The sequence below is a fragment of the Hemiscyllium ocellatum genome, chromosome 22, assembly GCF_020745735.1.
Source record: "Hemiscyllium ocellatum isolate sHemOce1 chromosome 22, sHemOce1.pat.X.cur, whole genome shotgun sequence".
In the NCBI taxonomy this organism is placed as follows: Eukaryota; Metazoa; Chordata; class Chondrichthyes; order Orectolobiformes; family Hemiscylliidae; genus Hemiscyllium; species Hemiscyllium ocellatum.
In genome coordinates, this window is record NC_083422.1 from 19,932,228 (window position 1) to 19,958,084 (window position 25,857).

General features: G+C 40.3%; 1 protein-coding gene across 1 annotated transcript in view; it reads right to left on the reverse strand.

The window, feature by feature from the left end:
- marchf5 (membrane-associated ring finger (C3HC4) 5) overlaps positions 1-25,857 on the reverse strand; it is a 129,668-nt gene that overhangs the window by 11,867 nt on the left and 91,944 nt on the right. The window contains exons 3-4 of the mRNA XM_060841924.1: positions 17,557-17,687; positions 14,608-14,791 (exon numbers count right to left, since the gene is read on the reverse strand). Of these exons, the coding sequence (XP_060697907.1) occupies positions 14,608-14,791; positions 17,557-17,687 (315 nt within the window). The remainder of the gene's footprint in view (positions 1-14,607; positions 14,792-17,556; positions 17,688-25,857) is intronic.

Below are 25,857 nucleotides of genomic sequence, written 5' to 3' on the forward strand. Positions count from 1 at the left end.
CCCAAGTTAGGACAAAGCTAGAGTACCACTTACAATTATGATCAGTGCACTACAGGAAGGTTGTCAATGTATTGGAGGAATAAAGGGGAGATTTATGAGGAGCTATGCAAAAGTACAAAGGCCTAGACAGCACAGAAAAGAAGGTCCTGAAGTCAGTAACAGAGAGATCAAATGATCAGAGGACATAAATATAAAGGAATCAACAGAAGGATTGAAGGAGATCTGAAGAGAACTTCATTTTCCCTGAACTTTAAAAACTTATTGTCTGAAAGAGCAGTATTGGTGCAATATCTCTTTGCATCTTAAAACTACTCAGATACGCATTTGACTCCGAACTTACTAAGAAAAAGGAATTAGGCTTGTTTATGGCTGCTACAAATAGGACAAAATGATATTTTTTTTTATTGCAATGCTTTTAAGTTGTTTTAAATAGGTGGACCAGGAGTAGGAAGCTATAGACTGGAAGAGAGACTTGGGAGGCTGAGACAATTATGATAGAATTGAGAAGGATTTGTGGAGGCTGAATACAATAAGTTTTCAAGTATCATGAAGGAATTTTACAGGATGAACTAGGAGACATTATTTTCTCTGCCCGAGTCCATGACCAGGCTATTACATTAAAATCACCAACAGTGAGGATAAGGGGTGGTGACTTTGGAACATGGAACAATTTGCCACAGGAAGACGAAGACACACACTACTGAATTTTTTTTAATAGGTATTTTTATTGAAAAGAAGAAAATTTTAAAGCTTTTTTTTACAAAATTACAAAAGTAATACAAAGTATAAGCACCAATATAAAATTAAATTTAAAAAAACCAAAGAAAAAAACCCAACTAACTACTAATCTAACCTACAAACAACCAAAACATAAAATAGGATATCATACATTACGAACAGTAGACAACAAAATAATTAAGTAACTAGATACATGCTCAAAATAGATTTATATCAAGACATAAAACCCGTATTTATACGGGATTCCTCCTCCTGGAGGTCCCCGAACCAGCTAGAATCATTACCACAGCAAGACAAAAGTCCTGGACGGTAGGCCGAAATATCTGAGTCGATATAGTTCAAAAAGGGCTGCCATGTTTTATAAATTAATTCTGTTTTTTGGTGCACCATATTCGTGAGGAAGCTCAGGGGGATATATTCCATGACTATGCTGTGTCAATTTGAAAGTCCTGGGGGGCCTTCAGCTACCCAATTCACTAAAATATTTTTCCTTGCACAAAAGGAGAGAATGGCAAATAATTTTCTCCTGTACACACCCAGGGAGGGAAAATCTGAAAAGCCCAAAGTTAGGGACATTGGATCCAATCTAATCTCCGTCCCCAAGATCTCTGTCAAGGCATTCGCTACTCTATCCCAATACCTACGGATCTTATGGCATGTCCATAGACAATGTGTGAGAGTGCCAACTTCTATTTTACATTTAGGATACATTGGGGATGCTCCTGTCTTGACTTTTGCGAGTTGTTCAGGTGCCAAATGAGCCCTGTGAAGTATCTTTAATTGAATAGCCAGAGTTCTATTACAAATAGAGATCTTTCTGGCATTTTCCCAGATGTCTTCTCACATTTGTAAAGAGACTTCCAACCCTAATTCTTGATTCTAGGTTTTAAATAATCGTTCCATGTCCTTCGATACCTTATTATATAAGGAGTGATAAAGAGTACTGACCGAGGGTGGTCCCATCGGCCATAGCACTCTCCTTTCCCTATCCAATTTGTCAGGATTAACTATCAGTGTGATCTTCTTTTGTATAAAGTCTCGTATCTGGAAATACCAAAAGAGGTCCCTGTTAGGCAGTCCAATCTTCTGATGCAAGTGCTCAAAGGTCATCATGACCTCCCCATCGAACAGGTCTCCCAAGAGATACCTCTGGACTTCCAAGTTTTAAATGGAGCATCTGTCATCCCTAGGGGAGGTTTTTTTGCAGGTTACCCTCATATTGTTGCATTATCCTCCAGGCTTTAATTGTATTTATTGCAATAGGATTTTTACAATAGTCCGTAATAACTCTCATCTTGTCCATAAATAAAAGATTGATGAGGGAACATTTTGCTTGGGAGGTCTCAATATCTAACCAGATTGATTGTCGGTCACAAGAGACCCAATTAGCTACATAAGATAACAAAGAGCTCAACTATGATACCTCCTGAAATCTGGAAAGTCCAGTCCTCCCCTTGCTTGTGGAAGCTGCAGCTTTTCTAATTTGATAAGGGGCCATCTACGATTCCAAATAAAGGAGCGGAGCCAGCTGTAGAGCCTACACAGCGCCTGTCTCAGCAGCATCAGGGGGAGTATTCTCATAGGATATAGGATGAGGTAGAATATTCATCTTAACTAAGGTTACTCTGCCTAACCAAGATATTGGGAGATCTCCCCAACACTGAAGGTCCAGCCTTATTTTCTCTAATAAGCGCACAAAATTGGCTTTATACAGCTGACCAAATATTGGAGTGATAAAAATAGCTTAGTATAGAAAACCTTCTGGTGACCACCGAAAGGGAAAGCAAGATCCGTCCGGTAGATTGGATACATTGGCAAAACCTCCCAACGGCATGGCACGGATATCAGAGGATCACTTAAGAAAAGGAGGACATCATTTTGTGCTTGCCCGATCCAACCCTTGTAGCCGTTATGTTAGGGTCAGCTTGTATAGCTTCTGCTAGTGGTTCAATCACTAGCGTGAATAATAAAGGTGAAAGTGGACATCCCTGATGACAGCCCCTGCCAACACTAAAGCTATCTGAACCCAAACCGCTGCTTTGAGATCATTATATAACACTGAAACCCAATTTAGTAAATACCTCTCAGACACCGAACCTTTCCAGTGTGTAAAAAAGATATGGCCATTCTACCCGATCAAATGCCTTCTCTGCGTCCAAGGAGACAACGAGACCCGGTATTGTTCCTTGTTGACAGACTTGTACCACATTTAAAACCCTTCTATTATTAGAAGGGTTGACCTGCAACCCTTTATGAACCCTGTCTGGTCCTCTTTTATGTTGTATGGTAAGACCTTCTCCAGTCTTAATGTTAACATCTTGGAAAGAATTCTGAAATCCATGTTTAGCAAGGATATGGGTTTATATGATGAACAATCTTCTGGGGCCTTTCCCTTTTAAAAGGACGAGAGAGATATTTGCTTCTCTCAACGAAAGTGGGAGGCAGCCCTGACTATGTGAGTAATTGTACATATTTATCAGTGGCCCAGCCAGTTCCCCTATAAATTCTTTATAGAACTCAACCTGGAATCTGTCTGGCCCAGGCGCTTTGCCACTCTGAAGCTGCCTAACCGCATCCAGCACTTCCTGGGTTGTCAGGGGGCATTCATGATCGACACCTGCTCAAAGGTTAAGCCCGGAAGTGCCAAATTTTTAAAGGATTCCATCTTCCCAGATTTACCCTCACAGTCCTGCAATTTATACAGTTCAAAATAGAACTTTCTAAAGGCTGTATTGATCTTTTTACGATCACAAGTCAAGGTACCAGCATTTTCTCTAATGGACGTGATGGCTTGGGGAGCCTTATTCTTGCTAGCATGGTACGCTAGATATCTGCCAGGCTTGTCAGCATATTCAAATAATGTCTGCTTTGCGAATAATATTTCCCTATTTGCTGTTTGGGTAAGTGAGGTACTCAAGGCTGCCCTAAGGGCTGTGATCCTTTGTAGCTTAGTAATGGAGGGGCTGTCAACATACGCTGTCTCAGCTGCCCTCAAGCAAGCGTCGAGTAGGTGCTGGTGCTCTCCCTTTTGTCTTTTCTGGGCCGCAGAATAGGCGATGACCAAGCCTCGCGCATAAGCCTTAGTGGTCTCCCACATCATCGATGGGTTACTGGCCGTATCTGAATTAATTTCCTAGAAGGTTTTGAATTCCTGCAAAAAATACTTTATAAATTTGCTATCCTTCAATAAGAAGGGATCCATATGCCAATGTCGGGGGCCTATCCCATCATCCCTAGTTTTGACTCCATATATACTGCAGCATGATCAGAAATAGCTATATTACCTATTTTACAAGACAGTAACGAATTCAAAAGGGTCAAAGGGGCAAAAACCTATCAATTCTGGTATGGCACTTGTGTGGGTTAGAGTAGAAAGTAAATTCTCTACCCTGGGGGTGAAGGCACCTCGACACATCTACTAATCCTAGCTCTTTATTCAGATCCACCAGTTGTCTAGATCTCAGAGATATACCCATAGTGCTCCGAGGTATCCTATGTGTCTCTGGGTCCATAATACAGTTAAAATCTCCTCCTAGAATTGTGTGGTGGACTCCAAAAGCCATCAACTTAGAGAAAGCTTCCGTTACAAATTTAAAAGGGTGTGCCGGGGGGCAATAAAGATTCAAAATTCCATATTCCTCTCCATGTAGTAGGGCTCTGATCAATATATATTGTCAGACTCATCTTTTATCTGGCTTAACATTTGGAAAGGAAGATTCTTCCGAATAAGAATGGCTACTCCCCTACGTTTTGAACTGAAAGATGAAAAGAAAACCTGATCAAATCCACCTGTTGTAGCGTTAAGTGTGCTTTATCAAGTAGATGTATCTCCTGTAAGAGAGCTACATCGACCCTTTCTTTTTTAAGACTTGATAATATCTTTTTCCTTTTGATTGGTGAATTACTCCCCTTGACATTCCAGGTGCACCACCAAAGTGAATGGCTAGTCATGATCATCCAGGCAAGCCCGAGACCACCCCCCCGCCCCAGGAGGAAGAACCCCACCCAAAAGACCTTGAATAAAGACCATAGAAAATTCACAAATACAAAAACTCTTTAAAACATTTAAACCAACACAATTAAAAACTACTCCTAAATAAAGAAAACAACGCAAAACATTTGAAAGGAGACTATCCCCCTTGCTCCCAGGGGACATAACTACCTATCACTAACCCCACCACAACCTCTCCTAGCTAGGGCCCCACCCTCAGCCCAGGCATTATAAAATGGAGTAAACAATTCAAATGTTTTCATAAAGCCAGAGTTAATCCAGGGCCCGGATTCGCTGTTTGAGAGCCTGGATCTGACCCACGGACGACTTTGCAGCTGTCTCCGAGGCTGTGGCCCATTGCTCTGCCCCTCTGACGCGCTGCTCGAGTTTTTCGCTCTCTTGGTCACGCTTCTGCAGCATGACAGATCGACTCACACCTCGACCGCATCGCTTCAATGAAAGCGTCAATCTTCTCCTGAAGTTTCGTGATCCCGGACAGCAGGCTCACCACTGGAGGGAAGTCCCCAAATCAGCCGCGGACGTCTCTGCTGCTATGGAAGGGATCCCTGCCTGTTGCGAGCTGCGGGAGTTTTCACCTTTAGTCATTTTAAAAGAAACACCAAACTATCCAAGTTTGATGTAAAATGACTGAGCATGCTGGGCAAAAGCTACCCTAAATGATTTAAAGGGTGTGGTGAAAGCGGGTGCCCCACTTTGCCCGAGTCTCAGGCAGAGCACTGCAGACTCAGGCTTATTGGATTGCCACCATCTTGAGTCTTGCCACTACAGCATCTTTTAAGGAAGAAGTAGATCAACATTTGAAGAGAAGCGTATACAGAACAATTAGGTGATGGTTTGATCTTGGATGCTCTGAAGAACGAATCAATATCTGCACAATGGGACATCCTGTAGTGCGATATAGGATAAAAAACGTTTTACTTCTTTGATGGCATTCAAATTTTGGTGGAAAATTGTCATATCTCATTCCAACATGGATCTAAATACCATGATCCTCACTTCTGGGGGGGGGGGGGGGGGGGGGGTGGAGAAAAAGCCTTAGAGTCATATCTGTAGGCATGCTGCACCTATAGACACTACTTTCACTGAAGAAAGTAATCTCCAAACCTTGTGTAGGGAGTTATTGGGATTCCAAATTAATTTGTTTCAACTATCTCTTGAAGAAATATTGTCTGGAGTAAAAGGCAGCAAACATATGCCCCACACCATAAAGAATGAAAGCCATAGTTGGATAATTAAAAGTGAATATCCCTGCAATCAATTTGTTCAAACTTCATAAAGCTGCAACAAGCCAGTCATAGCAAATGAAATCACAAGCTAACTGATTTGTGCACACTCTCTCTCTCTCCTTCTTTCTTTCTTCAGGACAAACATCTGTACAGCTCTGTATTTCTAGTTTGATCCCTGTAAATCTTACTTGCACCCTCTTCAGTGCCTCAAAGCATGTTTGACAGTGACCATAATTGTGACAAGTTGTTCTACTCCTCCATTCTTCACAATATTTTAGATCTACTCACATTATTATTTTATTATCCTTCAGTATAGTTTTTTTTTGTGATAAAACCATCCCCAAATGTTTTAGTTGTGCTTCAGATTTGAACCCATATCCATCATGAATTATAACATTTAAATTTTCTTCACAATATTGTAAACATTATTGCGGCTCATACCAAAATGTCCTCTTTTACAAAAGGTAAAATGCTGGACCTTTTACAATTTTTCTCTGAAGTTAGATTGGAGTAATTTGTAACTCTCTCTCTTACCCTATAATACACCATTTCATACTTGAATCATTTAAAAAATATTATTTAATTGAAGACAGTTCAGAGAAGGTTCACTGGGATGATCCCTGGTATAGATGGATAGTCTTATAACCAAAGCCTAAACAGGTTCGGACTTTCCTCACTGGAGTTTAAAAGAATGGGAGGTGATCTCATTGAAACACAGGATTCTTAAAAGGGCTTGACAGATTAAATGCTGAGAGGATGTTTCTCCTCATGGGAAGAGTCTAGGATCAGAGAGCATAGTTAATTAGAGACTGAGATGAGGAGGATTTTCTTCTGAGGGTTGAGAATCTTTGGAACTCCTGGCCACAGATGTAAAAGCAGACTGCTTGTGTATATTTAAGGACGTTCCAGGGAAAACAGCCCCAACCTGTACAGACTCTCCCTATAGCTCAAATCCTCCAACCGTGGCAACATTCTTGTAAATCTTTTCTGAACCCTTTGCTACCAGAGGAAGTGGTGGAGGTTGGTACAATTGCAACATTTAAGAGGCATTTGGGTGGGTATATGAATAGGAAGGGTTTGGACGGATATGGGCCAGGTGCTGGAGATGGGACTAGATTGAGTTGGGATATCTGATCGGCATGGACTGGTTGGACCGAAGGGTCTATTTCCATGCTGTACATCTCTTCGACTCTTGACAAGATATATGAATTCTTTGTCAGTAAGAGAATCAAGGGTTTTGGGGAAAAGGCAGGAAAGTGGACATGAAGAGTGTCAGATCAGCCATGATCTTAGTGAATAGCAGTGCAGGCTGAAGTGACCAAACTCCTGTTCCTATTTCTTATGGTCTCCATGGTGACCAGCGCAGAACATAATATTTCATTGTTGGCTTCATGCTACAGAAATGGCACCAACTATTAAAACCATCTACATTTAGTAAGCATCAAACAGAATGTGTCATAGGGAGATGCATTTAACTGTTCGAACTGGTCACACAGTATTCTCAGAAATCTGAATAACCAAAAAGAAAGCAAAGTTATTGTCAAGCAAAGAATTTGTCAGAATTTGATTTTTGGCTTCAGTAAAGATTTTGTATTGCTACAAAAAGGTAAGTTACTTGAATTTCTGATGACACCACCAACTACAGAATGATTGGCTCTCACCTGAATTATAGTGGTCCATTACATCAGATTTTGCAAGCAAGAAAATAGTAAATGTGATGCCTAAAAATGTAATGGGCTGAAGAATTGTGCCATAAACAAAGTAATTGTAAACACTAGAAATGGAATGTGTGCCATAAAATAGCCAAAAAGGAAAAATGTTGTCGAAGTCAAGTTATTAGAAGAAGCCCAAAGAATCTCTATTTTCTTCTTGGAGTAAAGTCAAAGCCATTTAACCGTGAATGTAGAAATAGATTATAGTGCCAAATATGGTTGGACTGTCAGGCTTCTGCAAAGATTATAGAATGAAGCACTAACAGAAGAACTGATCTCTACTGCTGATGTAAATCCTCCATGCTCAGGTTGGCAATGTAACAGCTGCTGCAGTCGCATAAGGTGTTATCAACCTCTAGTGTTTCCTGTCGAACACCTTCCAAATCATGCAAATGCCTGGCAACCCTGTCTAAGGCATACACAACATGAACCATTATTTGATGAATTACAGCAATGTTTGATGGCAGCAGGACTTTCTTGATACTCCAAGTTATGTGTAACAAATCACCTTATGTTTAGTCACAATCATTTTAATATAACATTAAAACTGCTAGATAAAATGTGTTGATTTAAAAATTTAATGACAACTTTTTAAAAATATCAACAACGTATATTCAGATAGCACCTTTCACAGAAGCATCAGAAAACTAGATTTGACACTGAGTCACAGAAGGCCGGTAAAGTGTAAATCACAATGTTCTTAAAACCATAAGACACAGGAGCAGAAATTAGGCCATTCAGCCCACTGATTCTGCTCCGCCATTTAATCATAGCTGATAAATTTCTCAAGTCAAGAGTGTGGTGCTGGAAAAGCACAGCAGGTCAGGCAGCATCTGAGGAGCAAGAGAATCGACGTTTCAGGCATAAGCCCTTCATCTGGCATGAGGCTGAGAGATAAATGGGAGGGGCGGGGGCTGGGGCTATGGGGGAAGGTAGCTGAGAATGCAATAGATAGATGAAGGTGGGAGAGAAGGTGATAGGTCAGAGAGGAGGGTGTAGCAGATAGATGGGAAAGACAATGGACAGGTCAACAGGGTGGTACCGAGTTGAACGCTTAGGACTGGGGTAACGTGGCAGGAGGGGAAATAAGGAAACTGGTGAAATCCACATTAATCCTGTGTTGTTGCAGGGTCCCAAGGCAGAAGATGAAGTGTTCTTCCTCCAGGTGTCAGGTAGTTAGAATTTGGTGATGGAGAGGCTCAAGATCTGCATGTCCTTGGTGGATTGGGAGGGCGAGTTGAAGTGTTCAGCCACAGGACGGTGGGGTTGGTTGGTGTGGGTGTCCCTGAGATATTCTCTGAGACAATTCGCAAGTTGGCATCCTGTCTTCCCGAATGTAGAGGAGACCACATCGTGTGCAATGGATACAGGAGACGACATTAGTGGAGGTACAGGTAAATTTCTGTCAGATGTGGATGAATCCTTTGGGGCCTTGGATGGAGGTGAGTGGGGAGGAGTGGACACAGGTTTTGCAGAGGTGTTAGAAAAGCACAGGTCCGAGGAGCAAGAGAATCGATGTTTCGGACATAAGCCCTTCATCAGGAAAGAGGCTTGCGGACCGGTGGGGGGGGGTTGAGAAATAAGTTTCTCAACCACATTTTCCTGCTTTCTCCCCGTAACCCTTGATCCCCTTGACAATAAAGAACTTACCTCACTCTTAAATATACTCAAATGACCTGACCTCTTCAGTCTTTTGCAGCAGTGAATTCCATAGATTCATCACTCTCTGGCTGAAGACATTTCTCCTTATCTCCATACTAAAAGGTCTTCCCTTTACTCAAAGGCTATGCCCTCAGGTCTTAGTCTCTCCTACCAATGGAAACATCTTCCCAACATTCACTCTGTTCAGGCCATCCAATAATCTGTAAGTTTCAATTAGCTCCCCCCCTCATCCTGCTAAACTCCATCGCATATAGATCCAGAGCCCGAAAATGTTCCTTTTATGTTAAGCTTTTAATTCCTGTGACCAATCGCGTGAACCTCCTCTGAAACCGCTCCAGGGCCAGTACATCTTTCCTAAGATATGAAGCCCATATCTGGTCTGACCAGAGCCCGTTACAGCCTCAGAAGTACATCCCTGCTTTTATATTCCTCTCAAAATAAATGCCAACATTGCATTTGCCTTCCTAACTACTGATTCAACCTGTAAATTTACCTTGAGACAATCAGGGACTAGGACTCCCAAGTCTCTTTGCACTTTAGAGTTCTGAATTTTCTGCCCATTTAGAAAATAGTCCATGCTTCTAATCTTCCTAATCAAATGCATGACCTCATTTTCCCATCTTGTATTTCAGCTCCTACTTCCAAATCCTTCTGCAAACTCCCTGCCTCAAGACTCTCTGCCCGTCTACCTATCTTTGTACTATCTGCACACTTAGCCAGAGTGCCCTCAGTTCCTTCATCTAGATCATTAATATATAAAGTGAAAAGCTCTGGTCCCAACACTGACCCTTGCAGAACATCACCTGTCATTGGCTGCCATCCTGAGAAAGACCCTTTTATCCCCACTCTTTGCTTTTTGCCAGATAGTCAATCTTCTATCCATGTTAGCACCTTGCCTCTAACACCATGGGCCCTTATCTTAGTCAGCAGCCTCCTAAGTACATCCCTAAGCACCTTTTCAAAGACCTTCTTGAAGTCCAGGTCGATCACATCCATCGGCTCTCCTTAGTCTAAACTGCTGGTTAGTTCTTAAAAGATTCTAGCAGATTTGTCAGGCATGACTTCCCCTTGAAGAAGTTAAAGAGGGGAGGGGAAGGGAGGAACAAAGGGAAGGAACAAAGGGAGGAAGGAAGTACAACAGAAGGTTTGTGGAGGAAATTCCAGAGTTTAAGGTCTCAGAAGCTGAAAGCAGAGTCAATTGTAGACCAACTGATCTGATTACTCTACATTCCCATTTCCTTCCCAACTGCTCCCCACAATCACCTTGCATCCTTGTGCTCATCAGCTATCTTGCCTTAAAAAAATGTTCAAAAACTCTGCTTCCACCATCTTCCGAAGGAAGTTGCAGAGAGGGGTGATGGAAAAGCGGTTGTTAGAGTCCAAAGGATTGAAACGTAAAGTGATAGGGAATGAGTTGGACAGGGAGTGAAAAGTATAAGGTTCAGCAGGACAGAAGGAAAGGAAATTTGTGATTATTGAACCACAGCATTATGAAAGCATACCTTAATTTCCAGCTATTAGTAATAAGTTTTTTTTCTTTAGTTTGTTCATGGAGCTCAGGCATCACTAGCTCAGCAGCATTTATTGCCTATCCATAATACCCCACAGTTGTGATACAAAGCTTCCTTTTTGTATTACTGTCATCCTTTCCCACAATGTTGCCAGGGAGGATTGCTCAGATTATGACCCAGTCACAATGAAGGGTTCACGGTATACCTCCATATCTGTAAATGGCTTGGAAAGGAACTTGTAGGTGATGTTCCCAAGCCGTTCCTACCCTTCTCTTATAGGTGATAAAGCTTATAGGTTTGAAAAGGTTATATTGAATAATGCTGCAGCACATCTTGTGGATGGTGTAAGTGCAGTCACAGCAAGATATTGGAGGATCTGCCAATCATATGGTTGTATTTTCTGTGTAGTCTCATTCAGACTAATGGAGGATATTCATACTATCGAGTTGTGCCTTGCAGATGGTGAAAAGGTCAGAAACTAAGTCACTTGACGAAGGATGACCTGCTCTTGTAGCCATAGTATCTACACAGTTGTTCCAGTTACACTCCTGATAAATGGTGATTTAAGAAACTGATGGTATGGAATCACCGAGGATGGAGATGTTCACATGGTCCCCTCTTCCTATTACATATTTTATTGTCCAGAACCACATATGATAGGGTATGCTGGTCTGCAGAGCTTTGATCAGGTTTGTTGGTTGTATAATGATGACATGCTCAAGAACAGGTTGCTTCATCTGTTTAACTTGCATGTAATTCTGTCTTGTGGACCAATGCCAGGTTGACGGTTTCTCATTAAGTATGCATGGTGCCACCCTTGTCATGCTCTTCTACACCCCTTACTGAAGTAGCATTTATTCCCCAGCTTGACAGTAATAGGACAGTAGGCGAAAGGGATGACTGCAGATGCTGGAGATTACAGTCAAGATTAGAGTGGTGCTGGAAATACAGCAAGTCATGCAGTATTCGAGAAGCAGGAAAATCGACGTTTCGGGCAGGAGCCCTTCATTAGGAATGATGAAGAGCTCCTGCCCAAAACGTCGATTTTCCTGCTCCTCGGATGCTGTCTGATCTGCTGTGCATTTCCTGCACCACTCTAATCTTGACAGTAATAGGACAGTTCCAGGGCATGACTTAACAAATTTTGAAAGGATACAACTTTGCTGCTGATGGCCCACAACTCATGGGTGTCCAGTTTTAGCAGATAAATCTTCTGAATCATTCACTTAGCATGGGAATACTCCAACACAACACAACGGGATGGTGCTCAGTATTAAGATCAATTTCATTTTCAGAAGTATGGTACTGTGATCATTCCTACTAATATCATCATGGATAGATGCAATTATGAAACAGATTGGCAAGGATGATGCCAAGTATGTTATTCGCATGTGTTGCTTCTCTCACCACTTAATACAAGCCCTGGCAATCATGTACTTCAGGACACAACCATTTGGTCATGCTACCAAACTACTCTTTGTGAAGATGTAGCATAGAACTCTCTATCTAAATACATATTGTGCCCATGACATCTTCAGTGTACTTTTACTTGGCATTCAACATGGAAGAGTGGTGATTTGGTCAAGTGAGGGAAGGCAGTCAGTGGTAATAATTAGTAGCTGCACTGGGACCTCAGCCTTGAACTTGGTGACCAGTGGTGTTCCACAGGGATTAGTTCTGGGATCTCTGCCTTTGTGATTTTTATAAATGACTTGGATAAGGAAATGGAAGGGTGGGTTAGTAAGATTGCTGATGACACAAAGGTTGGTTGAGCGGTAGATAGTGCGCAGGGCTGTTGTAGGTTCAACTGGACATCGACAGGATGCAGAACTGGGCTCCTAAGTGGCAGATAGAGTTCAACCTGGAAAAGTGTGAAATGATTCATTTTGGAAGGTTGAATCTGAATGCAGACTACAAGGTTAAAGGTCAAATTTCTGGCAGCGCAGAGGAACAGAGGGATCTTGAGGTCCATGTCCATAGATCCCTCGAAGTTGCCAACCAGGTTGATCGGACTGTCAAGAAGGCATATGATGTGTTAGCAGGGGGATTGAGTTTAAGAGCCGTGAGGTTATGCTGCAGCTCTATAGAGCTTTGGTTAGACAACACTTGGAGTATTGTGTTCATTTCTGGCCACCTCATTATAGGAAGGATGTGGTAGCTTTAGAGAGGGTGCAGAGGAGATTTACCAGGTTGCTGCTTGGACTAGAGGACAGGTCTTATGAAGAAAGGTTGAGGTAGCTGGGGCTTTTCTCATTGGCGCGAAGAAGGATGAGAGGTGACTTGATAAAGATGTACAAGATGATAAGAGGCATAGATAGAGTGGATAGCCAGAGACTTTTTCCCAGGGCGGAAATGGCTATCACAAGGGACATAATTTTAAGGTGAGTGGAGGAAGGTTTACAGAAGATGTCACAGGTTGGTTCTTTACACAGAGATTGGTAGGTGCATGGAATGCACTGCCAGCAGTGGTAATAGAGTCAGATACATTAGGGACATTTAAGCGACTCTTGGATCGGCACTTGGAAAATAGTACAATGAAAGGTATGTAGGTTAGTCTGACCATAGAGTAGGATAAAAGGTTGGCACAAAATCGAGGCCTGTACTGTTCTAGTTTTCCTTGCTTGTGCTTAACCTGATTCCAAAAGACTTAATGGGGTTAAGACTCAATACTATTAACTCTCAGGTTTACTCTCTCTCTCTTACATATATTATATATAAAGTATACCAAGATGTCCTTGGGTAGATTGGCCCTGGTTGTGGGACAGGTATAGCAATAAGAGATAATGGGATATTCCTTAAAAAGATGATTCTGAGTACAGGTATCAGGCTGTTGCTTGACTAGTTTGACAGACAGATCTCCCCAGCTGTTAAGCAGAACATTTCAACGTTAACTGGACTGGGTATACCTTACCTCATACTCTCCAATACCATGGTTATTGCCATATGATTCATCCTTTTCGTTTATAGTGGTTTCTTACAACTGTGTCACTTGCAAGACTTTCCCAGAGGCATTAAAGAATGAACAACAATGCAATGGAACTCAAGTCACAATGGGTAAGGGTAGCAGATTTTCTACTTAAATGACATTAGTGAACCCAGTGGGCTTTTGTAACAACCCAACGGTTTCATGGTCATTATTACTGACAAAAAAAAATTCTTTAACTCAGAATTATACAATTAACTATTTAAATTCCCTACCTGCTGTTGGATTAGACAGTCACAGACAAGACAGAAAAATGTCCTTTAGTTCAGTGAGCCTGAGGCAAAAACAACCATCTATCTATTCTAATTCAGTTTTCCAGCACTTGGCCCACAGCCCCGTAAGCATTTGCATTACAAGCGTATATTTAAATACTTTTTAAATGTCATGAGGATTTCTGCCTCAATCAGCGAGTTCCAGATTCCCATCATCCTCTTAGTGAAAATGTTTTTCCTCACATCCTGTCTAAACTTCCTACCCTTACCTAAATCTATGTCCTATGGTCATATGATCAAAGGAGCATTAAATTTTGTAACTCATGCCCTGGATTTTTCTTATCCATATAAATTAAGGAATGGGGGTGTGGGGCAGATTGCTGATTAATGGATGTACTCATAAATAGACAAGCAACCCATATCAATGATCAGTTTTAGTAAGCTTTTATAAGAAGAATGCATTATTTTAAAAAAAAACATGAATTAGTCATCTTTAGTTGTCTGAAAAATAAGTCATTCCCTAAATACTTTGCTAGATTCATTTGAATTACCTGGAAAGATACTGTTTAAAATCTGTAACTTATTGGAGTATTTTCGCCACAGTCTCAGGACATAGTCCTCCCAACGAATCATCTTGCCCAAAATGAGCATAACTGGAATGGTTGGAAGTCCAATCAAAAGGAACAACGGGTCAGCTCTCTCCATGACGTCCAGGCCTTCTTTATGTCCCACAACCTTAACAATATAAAATTCCACATTATACATAATATTAATAATAATTTGGTCAATAATGGCAAATATGGAGATTTAACAGAAGGAAGATAATTGAACCAATACATGTCTAATGAATATTATTGTATAAAAGTTTCAGAATTTTAAAAAATTTCATAAGAGCAAAGCAAGTGATCAGATAGTGTTTCACATCTACAGTTCGTGAATGTGTACACTCACACGGGAGTGAAAAAAAATCTTGCATTAAAATGGACATTGGCTGAACTGGTCTTCACCTGCAACAATTTCTCCTTCGAATCCTCCCACTTCCTCCAGACGAAAAGGGTAGCCACGGACACCTGCATGGGCCCCAGCTATACCTGTCTGTCAGTACATGGAACAGTCTATCTTCCAGAGTTAAACTGGCACTACTCCCACTTTTTCCTCCGCTACACTGATGATTGCATTGGCGCTATCGCGTGCTCCCGTGAGGAAGTTGAACAGTTCATCAACTTCATCAACACATTCCACCCCGACCTTCAATTCACCTGAACCAACTCTGACACCTCTCTCCCCTTCCTGGACCTCTCCATCTTCATCAACGGCAACTGACATTTTCTACAAACCCATCGACTCCCACAGCGACCTGGATTAAATCTTCTCTCACCCTGCCTCCTGAAAAAATGCTATCCCCTACATCCAATTCCTCCGCTTCCGCCGCATCTGCTCCCAGGAGGACCAGTTCCACCATAGAACACACCAGATGGCCTTCTCCTTTAACAACCCCTCCTATGTGATTGAAGATGCCCTGCAACGCATGTAATCCACTCCCGTACTCTGCCCTGGAAATCCACCCCTTCAACTGCAACAAGGACAGAACCACCCTGTCCCCCTGCTCTCACCTTCCACCCCACCAACCTCTGTATACATCACATCTGCTGGCATCTCCACCACCATGGACCCCACCAAAGATATATTTCCATCCCCACTCCCATCCGCTTTCCGTAAAGAGCGCTCCCTCTGACTACCAGGTCAGGTCCACGCCCAATAGCCCACCCTCCCCTGCCACCACAGGAATTGCAAAACCTGCGCCCAAAGGAGCCTTCCACCTCCATCAACGTTTCACCTGCACTTCCACACATGTCATTTACTGTATCCGTTGCTCCTGATATGGTCTCCTCTACATTGGGGAAAAAGGATACCAACTTGCAGATTGTCTCAGAGAACATCTCAGGGACATCTGGACCAATCAACCCCATTGCCCGTGGCCGAACATTTCAACTCCCCCTCCTACTCTGCTGAGGATATGAGGTCTTGTGCCTCCTCCATCACCACTTCCTTTCAACCCAACGCCTGGAGGAAGAACACCTCATCTTCTGCCTCTGAATCCTTCAACCCCATGGCATCAATGTGGACTTCACCAGTTTCCTCATTTTCCCTTCCACAAACCTTACTCCAGTTCCAACCTTCCAGCTCAGCACCGTCTTGATGACCTATCCCATCTGTCAATCGTCCTTCCCACCTATCCACTCCACCCTCCTCTCTGACCTATCACTTTCACTCCCATCTCAATCCACTGATTGCACCCTCAGCTACCTACTCCCCAGCTCCACTCCCCTCCCATTTATCTTTCCACCCCCAAGGCTCCCAGCATCATTCCTGATGAGGAGCTTTGGCCAGAAACAGTTGACTTTCCTGCTCCTTGGGTGCCTCTTATATGCTGTGCTTTTCCAGCACTACTCTAATCTTAATTATGTGCATACTGGTTACAGTTAAGCTAGCAGTCATTTTTAATAAAATGCAGGGAGCTGTTGAGAACTTCTCAGGAATATCTTACAGTCTACCTACCACTGTTTAGTTCACCAAAACTGTTCTTTTGTTGTGCGCTATGTGAACATTATTGTAAGCCACAAAGGTGAAGATGGAATATAATGTAAAGTGAGAGTTTAATAATGTTGCTTGTAAGATCAGAAAAGCTTTTTAATAAAACTTGGAAACGAGCTCAAAAGTTAGCATGCAAGTAAATACAGAAAACAATTAGAAAGGCAAACAATATGATCTCAGTTATTGTAAAGCTATTGAAGTACATGGATAAAGAAATCTTGCTACAATTGTACAGAATTTTGAGAAACCACATGTGAAACTTTAGTCTCCTTAGGTAAGGATATTCTTGGGTAAAGATATACTTACCTTGGAAGCAGTACTGTAAAAATTCAGTAGTTTGAGATTATAGGTTGTCCTATGATGCCAGGCTGAGTAAGTTGGGGCAAAATTCACTGGCGTTAAGAAGAACGAGAGGTGACCTCACAAATTAAAAGATTCTGAAGGGACCTGAAAGCGTGGACAAACAAGGTGCTTCCATTGGTTGGACAATCTAAAATATGGGGGCAGAATCTCAGAATAAGGGGTCAATCATTTACAACAGCGATGAAGTTTCTGCCTTAGTGGATTGTGGATGCTCCATCATTGAATATGCTTAAAACTAGAATAGATAGAATTTTGGTTTCTCAGGGAATCAAGGTCTATGGGTAGGGAGGGGGTTTTAAGAGAATAGAGCTGAAACCCAAGGTAAGCCATGATTGGTCTGAATGGCAGAACAGGCTTGACAGCCTGGAGGGCTTACTCCTGCTATCTTTTGTGCTGAATGCTTTCGTGTTGACCAATAACTGCACCCCAAAGTGTGTGTTTTATCCAGACGTCAGATTTGCTGTTTGCATGCTACACATTTGTCAAAGCGTATCCAAACAAACAGAAAAGTCCAAGATCATGGGCAAGGTACTGTATATTACCTGCATAACAGTCACAGCTCCATATGTGACAGCTGTCCAATAGATTGAACCCACCATGATTCCAGCTGCTGCAAATGGGCATGCTTTTGAGATGAGGCGGTCTGCAAGATCCAATACATAAACAACTGGACCTAAAACAAAGTGAAAATTATAACAATGTAGACTAAAATATGGTTACAATAAAATAAATGAATGGGAGATTGTCATTCTAACATTTACAACAAGAAAGTCACTGTCCAGAGGAGCTTTCCAATCTTGTTCTTTTTTAGAAAGGAAAGCTTTTGACAGAAGTAACCAGCATCTATCTGACTTTATATTAAAAATCCAAACTCCAAAAGTGATATTAATAATGTGAATGGTATACCTTTCATCATACTTTGGACAATCACAAAGACTCAAATTACAATTCCACCTTATGAGATGCTCCCTGCTCTTTCAGGTTTTGTTTATTTGTAATAGGGCACAAATTATGCAAATGGAAATCTTGGTGTTGGAAAGAAGACATAATGCTACGTTTTTCTCTCTGAAATAGTATGCTGATTGAAACTATTTTACTTTGTTACATTAAAGGTTGATTCCGCATCCTAAAATTTGGGATGCAAAAGGAGATCAACTACAGTATTTGAGTTGGTACTGGTTTTTAGTTAAAGTAGTTTTGAAGGCACCCCACTGTACTATTCACTCCACATTCTCCAAAATCCATTCCTTTGCTGGGTCTGAGGGGATGAGACAGTTGATACTTCAGTGACTCCTTGTGGCAAACAACTCTATATTCCTACAGCATTACACAAACAGAAGTCTTATACTCTTTTTTTCTCACTGTGAAGATTTGTAAAGGACTCTGCTCACTGACTCATAACCAAGGAAAAATTGTTATTTTCACATTATCAAAATAACTTCTACTTTTACATAAACTTACATTCTCTGCAGCAACATAAACTGTTCACTTATCTCAAATATTTGCACATAACCTTAACCCTCCATAACAAGAACCACTGAGAATATGCAGTGTAGATTAACCAATGATTTTGCCACATTTTTCTAACATGACAATTAAAATTGCACAGAATGTAAAATTGCCATGTTAGACAAGCATTTCCATGTGGAAATCTAGCACCTGGTAGTTTTTCTGACCCCAATCCCACTAAAAAAAAACCAAGTACTGCAGGCCTTTTTAATAGCTTTATATATATATGTAATATCAAGGAATCAAGCTTGTTATTCTTTCAAGCTCATTTTATTGCTCCACATTCTTCAGTGTATATTTCAAATGACTTCATAATGCCTTTCCACATATTTTTCTAACGTGTCATCTTACCTGCCACCTCTATTCTTATACTGCAAACTCTTCCAAAGCTGATATTAGGCTTTGTTACCTGCCTCTGTAAGTTAACATAAACGATACTCATGGTGTTATGATATGGGGTAAACCCTACTGCTAAATTTAAAACCAGCAACATAGAAAAGATTTACCCCATGCAGTAATCTGTAAAAATTTGAGTGGCCAAGAACCATTTAAAGTAAACATTAAAAATTTTATTCCTTAAAGTTTAACAGAGAATAATTAACTAACCACTATGTACAATTTATTTCTCTAACCAATCTTTCAGCTTCCCTTCTATAAAGCTCCCAATTAAAATTTTCAAAACAACAGTTCTTATCTCAAAACCAGGCAGCTGTAGGTTCTTGTCTTCAGATCTTCCTGCGTCTTCTTTTCTCCTGGTTAGGAATTTCTGCGTTACTGATCGAAAAGGGACTTTTAAGAGAGATATTTTTTAAAGCAGTCTCTTACATGCTAGGACATGGCAGATCTCCTCCAAACTGTTCATTTTCCCCAGTCTTATACTTCAGAGCATTGGATTGTGTCATTGGCTTTTAAGATTGTCAATATACTAAATTCAAACTTGATTGGAGTTTGATATGTTTGGGTATAATTTAAACTGTGTAGGTGAACTGGAATTTGTTTTTGTCTCCAAGCAACAAACTAATCGCATGGTTCAACCCAGTGTTACACTGTTACATTTTTTAGTGCACTTGGTGTTGGGTCTGGTAGTTCTGCTGCTTTTAACTCTCTTAAAAAGTATACTCCACATCTTCGTAACAATAGTACTGCTCAAAGAGAGTTACAAGTTCTACTGGTGTCCTTGCTAAACATTGTCAAACTATTTGCAACCTTGCTCTGTGTGCATTGTCTACACATTTGTGTCAATAGCAGTTTAAAATGTAATTAATGGGTTGTGAAACACACTGAAATACCCCAAGGATGTTATAGTCATCACATAAATGCACATTCTTGCTTTCATTCCAAAAAAATGGTGCACCCAATATCTCCAACATTGAAAGATTAAAGAAACTGGTACTGTGGCCTTGCAGGGCAATAGATTGATGGAATAGGATTCTGGAGAACAAATTGTTCATGATGGAGTTACATAGATTTCTACAAAATGGGGATCACTACATATGAAAGGCCAGGACAAATTATTTCTAGATATTAATGGCACATGAGGAATCTTTCAATCATGTACAAAGAGCCAGCAAGGAACAGTGAGTACAGGCAAGAGGGCGAAGCCTTGAAGTCAAGGCAGAATGTGACAGAGTGTGGCAAAAGGTACTTGAGCAAAACTGGGCTCCATGGGAATTGGGGGTAACTCTCAACTAGAGTCCCAACATGAAGGATGGCGACTGTGGTTGTTGAAGGTACACTATCTCAATCATATTTCTTCAACGTACTGTACCAGACCCTGGATCTTCAGGTGCATCAATGAGGCTTCACAGCCACCATCAGGTCAGAAGCAGGGATGTTCACTGATGATTCAGACATTCACTCACTCATTCAGCATCATTCACAATTCCTCAGATACAAATAGTTTTATTTACAACAGTAGGTCAGGAAGTTAGGTATTTGGAGGTAAGTAGCTTACCTTCTAATTCCCCAACACCTGTTAACTATCTATAATGGCACAGGTGAGTACTGCGATAAAACCATCTCCACTTTGTTTAATAAGGGCAGTTCCGACAGCACTCGAGGAGCTCAACAGTATCCAAGACAAAGCTGTGCCTTTGACTAGTATCCTAAACTATACCTTCAATGTTCACTCCCTCCTTCACCACTGATGTACAGCAGTGTGTACCAAGTACATGGATGAACATTTTGAAATGTCATAATATTCAAGGTTATGGGCCAAGAGCTGGATTAGTGTAGATAGATCAGTACACCTTGATGGGCTAAACATCCTGTTGTGTGATTCTAGTACTCTATGCAATACACTGAAACAACTCATCTGTGATATCTCAGACGAAGATGATCAAGAGCAGGAGATGCTTGGGAGCATAACGTGCAAGTTGCACTCCAAGCCACACAGAGTGACTGAAACTACACAATCAGTACTTCACTTTCACCATATGAAAATCTGCAAGTCATATGGAGACTGCTTCAAGGCATCAGCTTGCCACGAGCTCCACAAAGGCAATATCCTACATGCTGGCAAGGCATTTCACAAACCGTGCTGGTTTCCCTCCTTTTATCTCTTGGAGGAAGAGAAGGCGTACGACAGCATACAAGAAAGATGGGACAGAGTACGACCGAGGTGAAAGGAGAGTATGAGTGAGGGGAGAAAATGGCTACTTCCAATCCAAAGCTGAAAATTCCATGAAAAGGGTGCAATTTATGCACAAAATCCTTTTACTTACATAAAACAGGATTCCAAGTATTAGTGTGTAGTTCAGGACTGATTATCACACTGTGAACTCGACAGGTTACCTTAAATTAATTTCAGGTGTAACGCTTAGCACATTTTAAAATAAATGACCTCCAAAGGCAGTATTACATCCAAATGGTGGACATGTTGTTTTGAGACTTGCAAGCATTGGTTGGCTGAGCACATGGCTGCCTGCTGTGAATTGTCAATGAGACATACTAGTTGATACAGTCCACCAGTTATTAGGATATATGCCGAAAGCATCACATTGGTGCTGAAAGTCATATCATATTACCTAATTTGAGTGGAAGCAAAAATTTTCACTGGCTTGACAGCAGCATCCTGTCCATGCATAAAATTTTCTGGGCTCACTGCAAAGTAGCAAGGTTCAAGATAAAAGAAGTCATCAAATTGCCAATCCCTGCTGTATTCCCATGACAACACCCTGAACAATCAATCAGTCTATGTGCCTGGGCTGAGAACTAAGACTGACAATCAAATGTTCATGCTGTATCACCATACTAATATTATTGCAACCAAAGACCATCCCCTTCTCACGTTGTCTAAACTGGAGTTCCCTTCAAGTTTATTTCTGTTGTCCTGACGAGTGAAAGATGAAAAGCTTCAACTTTGTGTCTCTTTTTAGCAATATTTAAGTTCTGCGCTCTTCATTATTTGTACAGATATAATTGCACCATAAATTTTCAATACAAATTTGTCAATTAGATTCTTTAGTGCCAAATTCAGAACAGTAAGCCAGCCGCTTCCAAAAATTAGTGTGAAAATGACAATGCTGGTTGGTATTGGCTCCAAATGGTGATCAGCAATGTAAACAATATTGTCTTTGACTGTTGAAGGTAGCTCTTAATAGAGCAATTATTAGGCCCAAAATGGTTGAGAGGTACTACAGCTGCCACAGAAACAATCCTTTTCTTGCCAGGCCCTTAGAACATTAAATTACACATCCTCTTACTCAAAGACATGATTGCTTTCTGAAACAAAATTCTTATGGATCTGTAGAACCACTGAATAGGATGGAACAGAAAAGTAAACATTGGTAAACCACACATAGGACATTGCAGCAGGTCATATAATCATATTTTTAAGATGAATAAGAAGTGCACTGACAGTTGATACCAAAACCAATTCAGTAATGGGGCTGTTCTGTCAACAACAGTCAAGATGTCAAAACTCCTTCAGATACAGGAGCTACAGGTCTGCTTAAACAAGACAACCACCATCGTGGGAGAACAACTAACAATCCTACAGCTGCTCAAGGTGAAGGCAACCACGATTGGCAATAAATGAGCCTTTGGTTACCAGCCTACATTCAGGAGACAAATATTTAAATACAAATAAATATAGTGCAGCTATACAAATTTAAACAAAAACCTGAAGCAAACCAGTAACACAGGATCACATATTTTGCTAGCAGCTGATCTAAGATGGAGACTGTAATCCCGAACCCAGTTTTTAGTAACCTAACCTGCTTTCAATGCAATTGGATCATTTGCTTAATTTTCAAGAACATGTATCACATTAATAGGTGCTGTACAAAGATTAGTAACATTTCATAAAATAATTAAGTGCAAGAATAAAATTCTTTGCCACAGCTCAATGTAATAATGTGAGATACAATTTAGGATGAAAATGCCAGCAGATTTTTGATCTCAGCATAACTATGTAAATATGTTGAGTTTAAATTATGTCCTTTTTCACGAAAGTGCAAATAGGTGTGTCAATCCACCCATCCCCTCTCAGTTAAGGGCCTGCGAGCAGAATGGCTCTGCTCTGATCTTAGAATGACAGACATCATGTGGATTGAAAGTTCAGCATATATTGGATAAAAATATTTAAATACATCGTATTGAAGATTTATTCCCTGAATCAATGATTAAATAGACAAATATAAAAGGACAAATTATTTTTGTTTTTAAACCAGATAGCTTACAAATATCCTTTAAATGAAACAAACTTTTAGTAAATGATTGAAGCACATTAATTGGCTGAGTATACTTACCCATAATATGCTCCAAGATCATAGTTTCTGCATTTTGTTGTTTCAACATGAGTGTTTTTAAAAAAAAACAAAGAGTTTTGTTATGTTGATCGCTAATATTCGTTCACATAGAAAGCAGATCAGGCCAAAGTTAGGTATTTTTAGTGTGAGCTACAGAGTGAGAGAGAGAACAGAAATGACAGAGACCTACGAACAAACAGATATTAATAAAGATAGTTTTTATTTAAGTCCATTAGGCATCTATATGTATGGTTTAGCATCACAAGGGATAAAATGTGAGGAGGGACAAATGTGTTGATGAACTGCACATTACTAAATATAAACTTGTTTCACTCCATACATAAGATATACACATTGCATGGTCCATTAATGCTATTTAATTCCATCCAGTAGGGGTCACAAAGAGCTCACAAAGCTAAAATTCATTTTTTATGGTTTTCTGCACCCAAATTTTAAAAATTGCAAAATTCAAAGAATTTTTCCAAATATCATTTGTGACAATATGAAAATACTTTTGAAGTGGTTTAAAAAAAAGTGTAAACACAATCGGAAGTTTTCATTAAAATACTGAACAAGCCTTAGTCGCATTTATGTTGTTACTATACATAGCAATCAGGAGAATGGTTATCTTTACATCCATGAGTTTTCAGAATTGGAGGTTGCTAATATTGAGCACAGCTTTAGGAATATAATTAACAATTTGCTGCCCTTCCGCTTTTTCCTGTAAAGGAATTGTTTTACAATGTAATAATACAAAAGTTAAGAAAAATGTATGTAGCATACCATTGGGTCCATCTTAGGCCAATCCACCATACAAATTGTCTCTTCATGATGTTATGCTTTACTCTAATTACATGAGCAAGTCTTCTTGACATTAATTCCTTTCACCAATTTGAACTGGCGTTCCTTGCCACACTCGTGACATAAATATTAAACCAAGTGTTTCAAGATAAGACTTAATATTTTACATAGCTTGATAATAGTCCTTTCTGAGTTGATTGTTTTAAAGATTAAAAGCCTCAAATGTTCTGTTCCTTTTCAAATGCAAAATCTGGAAGCGGTGCAGAGTTGAGACATCAGGTAGATTTGAATTCAGGTTTTAAATATTTCCCTCTAACCCCAAGGTGGATGTGTAGCTACAGCATAAAACCTTTTGACTTGTTCTCTGATTTAGCAACACAACATAGTATTCGGTTTGGAGAAAGTGAGGACTGCAGATGCTGGAGATCAGAGCTGAAAAATGTGTTGCTGGAAAAGCGCAGCAGGTCAGGCAGCATCCAAGGAGCAGGAGAATCGACGTTTCAGGCATAAACCCTTCTTCAGGGCCCTTTACTGAAGAAGGACTTATGCCCGAAACGTCAATTCCCCTGTCCTTGGATGCTGCTTGACCTGCTGTGCTTTTCCAGCAACACATTTTTCAGCATAGTATTCGGTTTGCTTTGTTGAAATCTACATAACAGTAACATAAGTGCCAATTTTACTAAAGTTGATTTTGCATCACAGCCTGGATCTTGGAAGTATCAAAGTCTATTGCATTTAGTTGTGAACTGACCAGTCTACTTTCTAACAAATGAGTTGCTATTTTAATTTCTCCGTAGATTGAGTGCCATAATTGGGCCACCTCATGTGTTGCAAAGTTTTAAGGCTCCTTCATTCCCAGCTGATGCACAATTATATAACTTCCAAGAGCGAATGCTGTAAAGATGCACCAACTACAAAATATTGCATCTACAATTTCTTTCACAAACCTGAAAAATTAGCATGTTATCTTGTCTAAAATGATAAGTGGCAATCAGGCAGACTATTAGGAATAAACAAAAACATTCGAAACAGCTTGTTTATCTCTGTCTAGCCATTTAGCATTTGTTGTTTGTTTAGCTACCTCATTGGATTCAATGGTGTTTCAGCGACTGATCAACTGCACTGTCCCCACTCTTAAAGTGTCTTTTATCCACCAATTTAATTTAAGCTTCTAAATCTAAATTATTAATATAGGTTGCCAGCATTAAATAGTAGGGTATCACCCCCATTCTTCCTACCCCTCGCATTAACATCAATCCTCCAACAAATACTTGCTGTTTTCTTTCCTCAGTGGTTTCTTCCCCTTGAATTCCATATGTAGGTATTTATCTGAAAGAACTTAGACCAAATTATCTCCAAATTTGCCAAAGTAATTTGAATACATTTGTCAATTACCTTCATTCTTTAAGGGCTTTTAAGTACGAAATTTTAATAGGCAAGGTGCCATAAAAAAAATTCAAAACATAAATCAACTACATGTCACTAAAATGGATAAAGGCAGGAAATACTCTCAAGTTATTTAAATCCTGATTTGGACCATCAAGGAACATGACATTCAAACTGGCAAGTTTCAAAATTAAATTGCCTGGATGTAAGTTTGCTTACTGAGCTGGAAGGTTCGCTTTCAGATGTTTCGTAACTATACTGGGTAACATCATCAGTGAGCCTCCAGTGACGTTATCTAGTATGGTGACAAAACGTCTGAAAACAAACCTTCCAGCTCAGTGAGCAAACTTAGATCCAGAACCTCAACCTAAGTTACAAATCTTCTCAAAACTCGCT